Genomic DNA, 12,531 nt, shown 5'->3' on the forward strand with positions numbered 1-12,531 from the left:
CCGGAGCGCTACGTTGTGCCCTTCTCCCTAAGTGCTGCGCTCTCCGAAGCACCTCTCACTCACATGGCTCTCCATCACGTGATCTGGTCTTTCTTACAGGCTAAAGTGAAGACGCACATCAGGGACGCAACTGCCCGCGTCCTTATCCAATTCAGAGGTGCGTATTGGAAGAACTGTACACATTTACTTTTCGTCAGCCAACAAGATGAGAAGGCTTAGCGAATAGCGAAAGCACTAGCCTATGTCAATCTACTATCCCCCATAGTATAAAAGTTGACCTATTCTGTGCGAGAAATAAATATTCCAAAGTTTGGGACAATTGTGGGATGTGACTGATCCCAAATTAATACAACCACTAGCATAAAAACATTTTTTTCACCCAATGTGGCTTACGCAAGGCATCAAAGTTTAGCTTTAAATGTTAGAACTGCTATTTCTTCACATAAGCGCAGTTAGGCTTTAAACCATTTGTAATGTGCTTAATTTTATTAAGTTATTTAACCACTTTAGTTGTGATACAAACCTTATCAACACATATAGGCTAGGCTACATGAGGGGTGTGACTATGATTTGAAAAAGTAGCAAAAAAAGAGGCATTGTTGCTTATGCTGGGCATCATTCACAAGTGATAAAATATAATTCACAAGTGATAGGCTAATACTGTCAACCATTACACAATTCTTGATTTAATCTCATCTTTACATATACTAAATAATATATTTGTGAAATTTGTTTAGATTTAGAGTGGATCATTATCATCCGTCAGTCTCAAACGGGTAGTGGGAAAAAATACATGAAGCCTAAACAGATATAATATTTGACTAAAACATAGTCATTTCAAACCTTGATTACATTTGGGTAGATTATCCTGCGTAGGGTGCCGTCTTTCTGACTCTCTGTGGTCATTCAAAAGTCTATGCACTTATTGTAAGAGTAGGGGTGTTCACCCCGGTGTCATGGCTAAATTCCCAACCTGGCCACATTCCATCATGGCCACCTAATCATCCCCTTCATTCATAATTGGCATATGTGGTGAGCGTTCTGGCCCAAAAAAGGTTACTGTGCTTCATTGTGTTGGGAGCAGCTCATTGATGGTGTGTCGTGGAAATTCTAATCAAGTAAGGGAGAAGAGACTTTCAATTTCTTAAAACAATCAACCTTTTAATATCGATTATTTATTGCAATAAGGGATCTGGTCAACGACCACCCGTAGGTGATCGTTGAGAACTCAAAGGGTTTATATAGAAACCCCAAAACTGCTTAGTCATGGTTGGTTCCACCTCTCCCCGGCAGATCAGGGCATCGTAAGCTACCTTGTTTTCTTCTTGTGGCTATGTCTATCGGGTGTGTGAGGTCATAACGCACAAACAAGTGATAACGGCAGTTCCGTTATTCTTTTCTCAACCAAGCTAGCCTCTGTTCTCTTCATATCTCCACACAGCTGTGCTCTTGGAAGATAGTAGAAGAACAGGATGGAATGAAGAACTGGTCACTCTGAGGCTCTTTGTCTTATGCCGTGTGACCAAGTTACTCTGAAGCAAAGATGTTTCGAAACAATAACAGGTTGTTTTGTCCATTTTTAAGTTCTCTATCCCGCAGTTGCACCATGTCCTTGACTTCACGCCTAGACTAGCTGCGGGAAGTGAACGTGGAAAAGCGGAACCCTGAGGCTGGGGAAGTGGTGAAACTAATGTGTATGTGCAAGGCAATATGCCTTGTTAATTCCTTTAAGCAGAGAGCTCTTTACCATCACTAAGCTCCTATTATAAAGCTACAAATAATTATATAGGTACATCAAATGGATCTTGCAAACAGAATTTTTCCCTCCTATATAAAGCGCTTGGAGTACCTCAGTTGGTAGAAAAGTGCTTTATAAATCGGATCAATTATTATAAATTATTATTTGTATACGATCACATATGTCTTTCTATTATGCGTGGGAATACTTGGGAACAGATTTCCAACACGTAAATCACTTGGAGCTAATTTCCTGGTGGTTTTAGTCTTTTATGGCCAACAATTAATAAAAAATAAATACATGTTTTGGGGATCAGGAAGCATGTGGTGTGTGCTTTTCATCCAGTACGGTAATGGAGTGTTCAGTGTTGTGCTGTGTACTTTTCATCCAGTACTGTAGTGTACATTGTGTATTATGTGCTGTGTGTTTTCATACACTGTGCACTACACTACAGTACTGTATGTGCTGTGAGTGACTTTCCTCTTGGATCAAGATGTGAAGACCACCCAGTTTGAGTCATTCGATGCTTTGTTCCTGTTTTCTTATTCATTAACAATGTTATTAAATGCAGTGTTTTGATGAGGAATCTGCTGACCGGCACACCAGGCCACAGACCTTAGTCTTCCTCCGCTGTGGCTGTTCTGCTCAAGAAGTGCCATGGGAACATTTCTCTTTAGTTAGAAGGCTTCATGGATGGCCTGTACAATGTACAGCAATGTGCTGTAGTTTACTAGGGTTGAGTTCAGTAAGGTACACCATACATTTTGCACTGACCTGATCTACCTGGCCTTATCTCTCTGAGATGCTGTTCAGACTCCTATTATATCTTAATGGATTCCTACCACCTGAGCATCAACAACAAAAAAACATGTATCCCGACTGACAGGTTTCAAAGCTTTTTGTCTAGTAAGCACAGCCAGAGGAGGAATGTTGCAGCTGGAGAGATGGGTGGTTGAACTGTAACTTTCACAGCAAGGAGAAGCTATAAAGGAGGGACACAACCTGTTCTTAACTTGTTTCTTAGGGCAGGATCGCAGAACTGGTCATGAACCGGTTCCTTAGTTCTTTAAAGTGAAGCTACTGTATAAGGGATCGTTGTATACCTTATGTTCAAACGGTGGAACAAGCTTCCCCCTATTAGCTCTGACTTTGCTGATAAATAATTTCAGGTAAAATGTACTTAACCACATATGACAATCGTATCATCTCACTTTGCTATCTTAAGATGAATGGACTAACTTAGTCGCTCTGGATAAGAGAATCTGCTAAATGACTCAAATGTAATGTTCCGGAATTTACTGCAGCGGTCATGAAGGATTTGATTTCCTCTTTACAAATCTAGTCCCATCATTACCAGCAGGCCATGCACATTAACACAGCCTTCAGTGCTGCTATTAGCAAAATAACAAGTGACCTAATAACTTAATGTCTTACATATGTTTATTTTATTTATTTAACCTTTTAACTAGGCATTAAGGTATGCACAAAATGTGCTGCTGCATGTCTGTAGATTGTGATGACATAAGACTGAACCATTTAATAGACTGCACTATTAATTTCATAGATAGTCATCTGTGGCTTCTGTTAATCATGGAAATGACAAGGTCAACTGCTTTTTGTCTCCAAGCTTAGTCAGTTATAATGTCCCCTGCATGCAATTGACCATTTCTGTGGAACAATTAGCATCTGAGACGGATTATTCTCAGACCTTCCTAATTGTCATGCTGAAGACAAGCTGTCAGAGCTCAATGAGATTAATTACTCATGGTCTTTTTTTCTCTGCGTGCCCCCACCCTGTCTGACAGATAATTTAATCAAATGCTGGTATGTTTTAGAGGCTTCATTAACATAACAGCTGCATTAGTGTTTAGTCACACTGATATCCAGTGTTTATGTGGGGACATATTTTGTTTTCATATGTTGTTGTGACAAGAATTACAATTACACATGCCATTTTATTTCGAGTTTTATTTAAATGCATAATAATCTGACTAGGCTGTGTGAGTGTGTGCTCCTGCGAGAGAAGAAGCAAAAGAGACGCAGGGAGTTTGTAATGTAGCTGACTGCTGGCTGTTATTATGGTTTGGGAAAGTCTTTGTAATGTAGCTGACTGCAGGCTCTTATTACAGTTTGGGAAAGTCTTTGTAATGTAGCTGACTGCAGGCTCTTATTACAGTTTGGGAAAGTCTTTGTAATGTAGCTGACTGCAGGCTCTTATTACAGTTTGGGAAAGTCTTTGTAATGTAGCTGACTGCAGGCTGTTATTACAGTTTGGGAAAGTCTTTGTAATGTAGCTGACTGCAGGCTGTTATTACAGTTTGGGAAAGTATTTGTAATGTAGCTGACTGCAGCCTCTTATTACAGTTTGGGAAAGTCTTTGTAATGTAGCTGACTGCAGGCTGTTATTACAGTTTGGGAATGTCTTTGTAATGTAGCTGACTGCAGGCTGTTATTACAGTTTGGGAAAGTCTTTGTAATGTAGCTGACTGCAGGCTGTTATTACAGTTTGGGAAAGTCTTTGTAATGTAGCTGACTGCAGGCTCTTATTACAGTTTGAGAAAGTCTCAAATTATCTGTGAGCTCTGGAATGTGCAAAATAAACACAAAGTTTCACTTGTGATGAAACTGCAACCAGAAGGTGCTAGCAGCTGTTTTCTGCCCAGTAAGAGGGAGGGAGGTTAGAACATGTTTATTTACTGTGCTGCAGTCCATTGTACTGTCTTCATTTCCTCTCCTGTGTCTCTGCTCTGGTCTGCAGGCAAGGTGAGATGGCAAGACTTTGACCAGGACCTATATGTTGGTGCTACGGTGGTGCGGCCAGGGCAGGATCCCTACGCCCGCAACAAGTTCAACCAGGTGGAGAGTGACAAGCTGAGGATGGACCGCGGAGTCCCTGACACCAGACACGACCAGTAAGTCTCCATTCCACCTCAGTCATGGGTGGAATTGAGTGGGGAACACCTGAGTACAGAATGAAAGAACTTTAGCTCAATTCATGGTGATTTTACTGCAATGAGTATTCGAGTGATTGGCCCCGAACATCAGTGCACTTACCTATTAGTAATGTCTTATGAGGGAAAACTGGGACCTCATGCTGTCATCTGATTATCAGGAGGGCAACATTAATCAGAGACAGAAGTATACATTTGTATTTTTCCTCCTCCTTAGCCTAACGACAGGGTTTCTTCTTCTGCTGGCGCCTCAATATAACCTAACTAAGCCTCACAATAACACTGGACAGTCTAGCAGAGACCTTTGGCACAATCCTCTGAAGCTACCAATTGGCTCACCGACTCACTGCCCAAAGATCAAAGTAAATGCAGGTCCTCTGGAAAAAATACAGGCGAATAGATGGCTTATTGTGGGGGGTCATGATGGTAGATAGATAGCGAATTACCCTTCAATTTTCTTCGTTGTTGAAGCAGTTGATGATGAATCCATGGTGCCTGTTAGCAGTTGATGATGAATCCATGGTGTCTGTTAGCAGTTCATGCTGCAGTTGCTGTAGTTCTTTGAGGTCCAACAGTGTCCAACTTTATTTATGCCTGTGCTTTTGATGTTTGCTCAGGATGGGCCAGGGCCCGGTTTCCCAGTGCCAGGGCTCAGTTTCCCAAAAGCATCTGAAGGCTAAGTTCATCGTTAGAACCTTCGTAGGAGCATCAGTAAATCTCTGAGCTGTTTCTCAAAACCATTGTCACTTAAGATTTTGTATTTGTGTTTATAATGGAGCCCCATTAGCTGTTGCCAAAGCAGCAGCTACTCTTCCTGGGGTACAGCAGAATTAAGGCAGTTTATACAATTTTAAAAACATTACAATACATATCACAGATTTCACAACACACTGTGACCTCAGGCCTACTCCACCACTACCACATATCTACAGTACAAAATCCATGTGTATGTATAGTGCGTATGTTATCGTGTGTGTATGCATGTCTGTGCCAATGTTTGTTGCTTCACAGTCCCCGCTTTTCCATAAGGTATTTATTTTTTTAATACATTTTTTAAATCATATTTTAGTGCTTGCGTCAGTTACTTGATGTGGAATAGAGTTCCATGTAGTCATGGTTCTATGTAGTACTGTGTGCCTCCCATAGTCTGTTCTGGACTTGGGGACTGTGAAGAGACCTCTTGTGGCATGTCTTGTGGGGTATGCATGAGTGTCTGAGCTGTGTGCCAGTAGTTTAGACAGACAGCCCGATGCATTCAACATGTCAATACATCTCATAAATTAAAGTAGTGATGAAGTCAATCTCTCCTCCACTTTCAGCCAGGAGAGATTGACATGCATATTATTAATATTAGCTCTCTGTGTACATCCAAGGGCCAGCCGTCCTGTTCTGAGCCAATTGCAATTTTCCTTTTTTTGTGGCATCTGACCACACAACTGAACAGTAGTCAAGGTGTGACAAAACTAGGTCCTGTAGGACCTGCCTTGTTGATAGTGTTGTTAAGAAGGCAGAGCATCGCTTTATTATAGACAGACTTCTCCCCATCCTAGCTAATACTGCATCAATATGTTAAGACCATGACAGTTTACAATCTAGGGTTACTCCAAGCAGTTTAGTTGTCTCAACTTGCTCAATTTCCACATTATTACGAGATTTAGTTGAGGTTTAGTGATTGTTTGGTTACAAATACAATGCTTTTAGTTTAAGAAATATTTAGGGCTAACTTATTCCTTCCCACCCACTCTGAAAGTAATTGCAGCTCTTTGTTGAGTGTTGCAGTCATTACAGTCGCTGTAGTAGCTGACGTGTATAGTGTTGAGTCATCCGCATACATAGACACTCTGACTTTACTCAGTCAGTGGCATGTCGTTAGTAAAAATTTAAAAAAGGGGCCTAAACAGCTACCCTGGGGAATTCCTGATTCTAACTGAATTATATTTGAGAGGCGTCCATTAAAGAACACCCTCTGTGTTCTATTAGACAAGTAACTCTATATGCACATTGTAGCAGGGGGTGTAAAGCCATAACACATATGTTTTTCCAGCAGCAGACTATGATCGATAATTTATCTCAGCCAATCATCAGTCATTTGTGTAAGTGCTGTGCTTGTTGAGTGTCCTTCCCTATAAGCATGCTGAAATTCTGTTGTCTGTTTACGGTGAAATAGCATTTTATCTGGTCAAACACAATTTTTCCAGAAGTTTACTAAGGGTTGGTAACAGGCTGGTTGGTTGGCTATTTGAGCCAGTAAAGGGGGCTTTACTATTCTTGGGAAGCAGAATGACTTTAGCTTCAATCCATGCTCTCTGCACACGCTCTCTAGTAGGCTTAAATTGAAGATGTGGCAATATCGTCTGCTATTATCCTCAGTAATTTGCCATCCGGATTGTCAGCCCCCGGTGGCTTGTCATTGTTGATAGACGACAATAATTTTTTACTTCTTCCACACTGACTTTACGGAATTCAAAAGTACAATTCTTGTCTTTCATAATTTGGTACAATATACTTGGATGTGTAGTGTCAGTGTTTGTTGCTGGCATGTCATGCCTAAGTTTGCTTATCTTGCCAATGAAAGTCATTAACTTCTTATGGGCAGGTGGGACGGTAGCGTCCCACCTGGCCAATATCCGGTGAAATTGCAGAGCGCGAAATTCAAACTACAGTATTACAAATATTTAACTTTCATAAAATCACAAGTGTAATTCATCAAAATAAAGCTTATCTTCTTGTTAATCCAGCCGCAGTGTCAGATTTCAAAAAGGCTTTACGGTGAAAGCAAACCATGCGATTATCTGAGGACAGCGCCCCACATACAAACACATAAAAAACATATTTCAACCAGGCAGATATGACACGAAAGTCAGAAATAGCGATATAATAAATGCCTTACCTTTGATGATCTTCTGTTGGCACTCCAAAAGGTCCCAGTTACATCACAAATGGTCCTTTTGTTCAATAATGTCCTTCTTTATATCCATAAAAACTCAGTTTAGCTGGCGCGCTTCAGTCAATAATCCACCCAGTTTCCCTCCATCAAAATGCATACAAAATTAATCACAAACGTTACTAATAAACTTTTCCAAACAAGTCAACGTTTATAATCAAACCTTAGGTACCCTAATACGTAAATAAACGATCAAATTTAAGACGGAGAATCGTTATTGTCTTTACCGGAGAAAGATACCAAAGAACGCGCTCTCTTCCACGCGCTTGGAAACCATACAGCCAAAATGGGAGCCACCTAGAAAAACTAAGATTTCTGGCAAATTTTTCCATAAACCAGCCTGAAACTCTTTCTAAAGACTGTTGACATCTAGTGGAAGCCATAGGAACTGCAATCTGGGAGGACTTGGCCTTATAATTAAAGTGATAGCCATTGAAAATAGAGGTAGGCTGAATTTTTTTGTTTGTTTTGGGGATGGTTTGTCCTCAGGGTTTTGCCTGCCATATCAGTTCTGTTATACTCACAGACATTATTTTTAACAGTTTTAGAAACTTTAGAGTGTTTTCCATCCAAACCTACCAAGTGTATGCATATCCTAGCTTCTGGGCCCGAGTAACAGGCAGTTTACTTTGGGCACGCCTTTCATTTGGACGTCAAAATACTGCCCCCTACCCAAGAGAAGTTAAAGTAGTTTGCAATATCAGTGGGTTTGTGATGAATGAGCCATCTGATTCAATGAATGAAGGAGCCGAGTTGGCTTTTTTCCTGAAAATGTAATTTAAGGTGCCCCAGAGCTTTTTACTATCATTCTTTATATAATGTATCTTTGTATCATAGTGTAGTTTCTTTTTTATTTCGTTTAGTCACATGATTTCTTTCTTATTTGCAGTACGTTTTCCAATCAGTTGGGCTGCCAGACCTTATTGCCATACCTTTTGCCTCATCCCTCTCAACCATACCATTTTTAAATTCCTCATCAATCCAATTGGATTTAACAGTTTTTTATAATCATTTTCTTAATTGGTGCGTGTTTATTAGTAACTGGAATAAGTAGTTTCATAAATGCGTCAAGTGCAGCGTCTGGTTGCTCCTCATTACACACCACAGACCAGCAAATATTCTTTACATCATCAACATATGAATCACTACAAAACTTTTTGTATGACCTTTTATTATTACGCCCAGCCTTTGGAACTTTGGTTTTCCTAGATATGGCTATCATCAAATCAAATGTATTTATAAAGTCCTTCTTACGTCAGCTGATATCTCAAAGTGCTGTACAGAAACCCAGCCTAAAACCCCAAACAGCAAGCAATGCATGTGTAGAAGCACGGTGGCTAGGAAAAACTCCCTAGAAAGGCCAGAACCTAGGAAGAAACCTAGAGAGGAACCAGGCTATGAGGGGTGGCCAGTCCTCTTCTGGCTGTGCCGGGTGGAGATTATAACAGAACATGGCCAAGATGTTCAAATGTTCATAAATGACCAGCATGGTCAAATAATAATAATCACAGTAGTTGTCGAGGGTGCAGCACCTCAGGATTAATTTGTCAGTTGGCTTTTCATAGCCGATCATTCAGAGTATCTCTACCGCTCCTGCTGTCTCTAGAGAGTTGAAAACAACAGGTCTGGAACAGTTACCACGTCCGGTGAACATGTCAGGGTTCCATAGCCACAGGCAGAACAGTTGAAACTGGAGCAGCAGCACGGCCAGGTGGACTGGGGACAGCAAGGAGTCATCAGGCCAGGTAGTCCTGAGGCATGGTCCTAGAGCTCAGGTCCTCCGAGAGAGAGAGAGAGAAAGAGAATTCGAGAGATCAATCTTAAATTCACACAGGACACCGGATAAGACGAGAAATACTCCAGATATAACAGACTGACCCTAGCCCCCCGACACAAACTACTGCAGCATAAATACTGGAGGCTGAGACAGGAGGGGTCGGGAGACACTGTGGCCCCATCCGACGATACCCCCAGACAGGGCCAAACAGAAAGGATATAACCCCACTCACTTTGCCAAAGCACAGCCCCCACACCACTAGAGGGATATCTTCAACTTTAGGCTGATGAACCTGTAGCCATATTACTTCAACAGTATTTAACATTAGAATCGTCTCTAAGATTTACAGGAATGTGGTTCTGAATATAGACCTCAACACCGCCTCAGTTGGCATTTCTGTCTTTTCGGTAGATGTTATAACCATGTATTGCTACTAGAGGTCGACCGATTATGATTTTTCAACGCCGATACCGATATCGATTATTGGAGGGCCAAAAAAAGCCGATACCGATTAATCAAACGATTTTTATTTATTTATTTGTAATAATGACAATTACAACAATACTGAATGAACACTTATTTTAACTTAATATAATACATCAATAAAATAAATTTATCCTAAAATAAATAATGAAACGTTAAATTTGGTTTAAATAATGCAAAAACAAAGTGTTGGAGAAGAAAGTAAAAGTGCAATATGGACCCTGATCTCTCTTTTGACGAACATATCAAGACTGTTTCAAGGACAGTCTTGACGTAAAGGTAACGTAAGGGTAATGGCGGACTGAAGGGATTTATGTAAAGCACCTCAAGATAAAACATAATATTCTAAATATCTGCTAAATTAGACTAAAATATTAGCACTACATAATCTGGTGAGTGATAACTTTCAATCTGGACAATAACACAAAACAAATCCTAAAACTAGAGACATTTATCGACAAATATTACGAAAACAGGCAACAACCAAACATGACGGAGAGTAAGACAGGGGAACCGATTACAAAACGAAAACGTGACTCTTCTACAGACACTGATGATTTAATATTCTCACCACCGGGAATGGTAAAGGTCGAAACCGATCTGTTAAAATCAATAAATGACAAATTGGGTATACTTGAATTAGTTAGTAAGGATATAAAAGAGTTGAAGGCAAGCCTAGAGATGAGTGATGAAAAAGCTGCGACATTGGAGAAGGAAACACACAAGCTAAAAGGGACAGTCAATAAGATTGAAACCGAAATGAATGGAATTAAAAAGGAGAACACCGTTCTGAAGGAAGCCTTACTGGACATACAAACTAGATCCATGAGAGAGAATTTGGTACTTACAGGTATCCAAGAAAAAGAAGGAGAAGTTCCTGAATCTATAGTTAGAGAGTTCCTCCTTACAGCGCTTCAGATTCCACGCGAAGTTATCGACAAAATCCAACTTGAACGCGTTCACCGCTTCGGACAGAGAGGGCAGAGGTACGAACGCCCAATCGTTGCCAAATTTGCTTCATTTAAAGATAAAATAATGGTTAAAAGCCTGGGTAAAAGACTTGCTGGGACCAAAATTGGCATGAATGATCAGTTTCCGAAGGAAATTGCAGAACGGCGCAAAGTTCTGTATCCAATTTTCAAAGAAAATAGATTAAAAGCGAAACGAGTAGCTCTCGTCGTTGATAAACTATATATTGATAACCAGTTGTTCAGAGACACAAAGACTACTCCATGGTTATTTTAAAAATTACAAAGTTCTCATAGACGAGGGAAATAAACACAATTCAAGCCCGGTTACTGATTGTAACAATACAATAAAAAATATAGCTTTTCTATAGATCTTCACATATAACTAATTGAACACACAAGCACTAATTCAACATAGTGAAGATAAAAACTAAGTAAACAGAAGGCACAGTATGTGTGGATGGTATGGTTTGTGTTTATTTTTTATTTTATTTGTTATGTTTGGAAAGTTGAGTGAGTGAGTAATGAAATGGTTGCATATCCCAGAGCCAATGTATTGCTGTGAGCCGGGTATGAGAGGGCTTCCAATGTTGTTCAGATGATGGATATACTTTTATAATGAATTATACGTCTTATTTATTTATTGTCCTATCATGGAGAACTACATTTTTTTTATTTTTTTTATAAATTATATCTAATTATTTATTATCCTATTTTAATGGTATGGTCCATGGCACTATACCCTAGACACCCACCTGAATGACCCAGATACTAAGGAGAAGTCCCTAACTGTTTTATGTGCTCGCTGTAAGCGGTCTGTATGCAGCTAAAATGAGGTCAGAGACCAAGAGCAGCACTGCCCCCTCAAGATTCTGAGCCTGCTTGGCAGGGTTGGTCCTGCAAAGCCAAAGCCCCCTAAAGGGAGAGCATAATATACAAGGAAATTCTCAAAGCTGCTAATGAGAACCTTGACGACCTTGTACCTAGCCGGTGGGGATTCCGGTGGGGTGCCCCCACCCAGGCAGTGGCAGTGCTGGCAACACTAGCTGCAGTAACCCATGGGGAGGGGGTCACACTCGGACATTCAGAGAGGGGGTATATTATTGTGGCCCTGCCGGCACAAAATCAAAGTCGGACTGCATGGAGATGCGTGGGGACATGGTCATGACGGGTGGCCGTATTGTGGGTGTTTCAGGAATAAGGTGTACATTTGACCTCCATTATCTAGGATGTGACAATGGTAAATAAATCTCTCAATTTTTGCTCATTTTTTGTGCGGTCTTGCAGGCCTTCTCATGCAGCTGCAACTGCAAGTGCATTTGTAAATCATGACCCATCTTGAGTTGGGCTCTGGGATGGTGCAATTGTTGAGAAAGTGAGCTTATGGTTGTGTGGGGGTAAGGGCTGAGTGTGTGTGGGTGTATGTGTGTATCCCACAACTGTTGCGAAGGAAGAAGTAAAAGATGTTAGGGACAATAGAGGATGATCCACAGATATATATAATACAAATCGAGGTGAGGGCAATGGAAATGCATATGGCAATTGATCTACTTCAATTCGGTAAATGGCACTGTATGCTCTTTTCAAAGAATGGATCCCAGTCGGTTCAGGGCTATGGGATACAGGGGGTCGAGGGTGGTCTGCCGGGCATTGGGATGACAAGCCATCTC

At 40.7% G+C, this 12,531-nt stretch overlaps 1 protein-coding gene across 1 annotated transcript in view; it reads left to right on the forward strand.

Annotated features, from left to right (window-relative positions):
* LOC139571421 (polypeptide N-acetylgalactosaminyltransferase 2-like) overlaps positions 1-12,531 on the forward strand; it is a 132,948-nt gene that overhangs the window by 71,936 nt on the left and 48,481 nt on the right. Inside the window, exon 3 of the mRNA XM_071394272.1 lies at positions 4,497-4,650. Within this exon, the coding sequence (XP_071250373.1) occupies positions 4,497-4,650 (154 nt within the window). The remainder of the gene's footprint in view (positions 1-4,496; positions 4,651-12,531) is intronic.

Source organism: Salvelinus alpinus, chromosome 3 (assembly GCF_045679555.1).
Source record: "Salvelinus alpinus chromosome 3, SLU_Salpinus.1, whole genome shotgun sequence".
In the NCBI taxonomy this organism is placed as follows: Eukaryota; Metazoa; Chordata; class Actinopteri; order Salmoniformes; family Salmonidae; genus Salvelinus; species Salvelinus alpinus.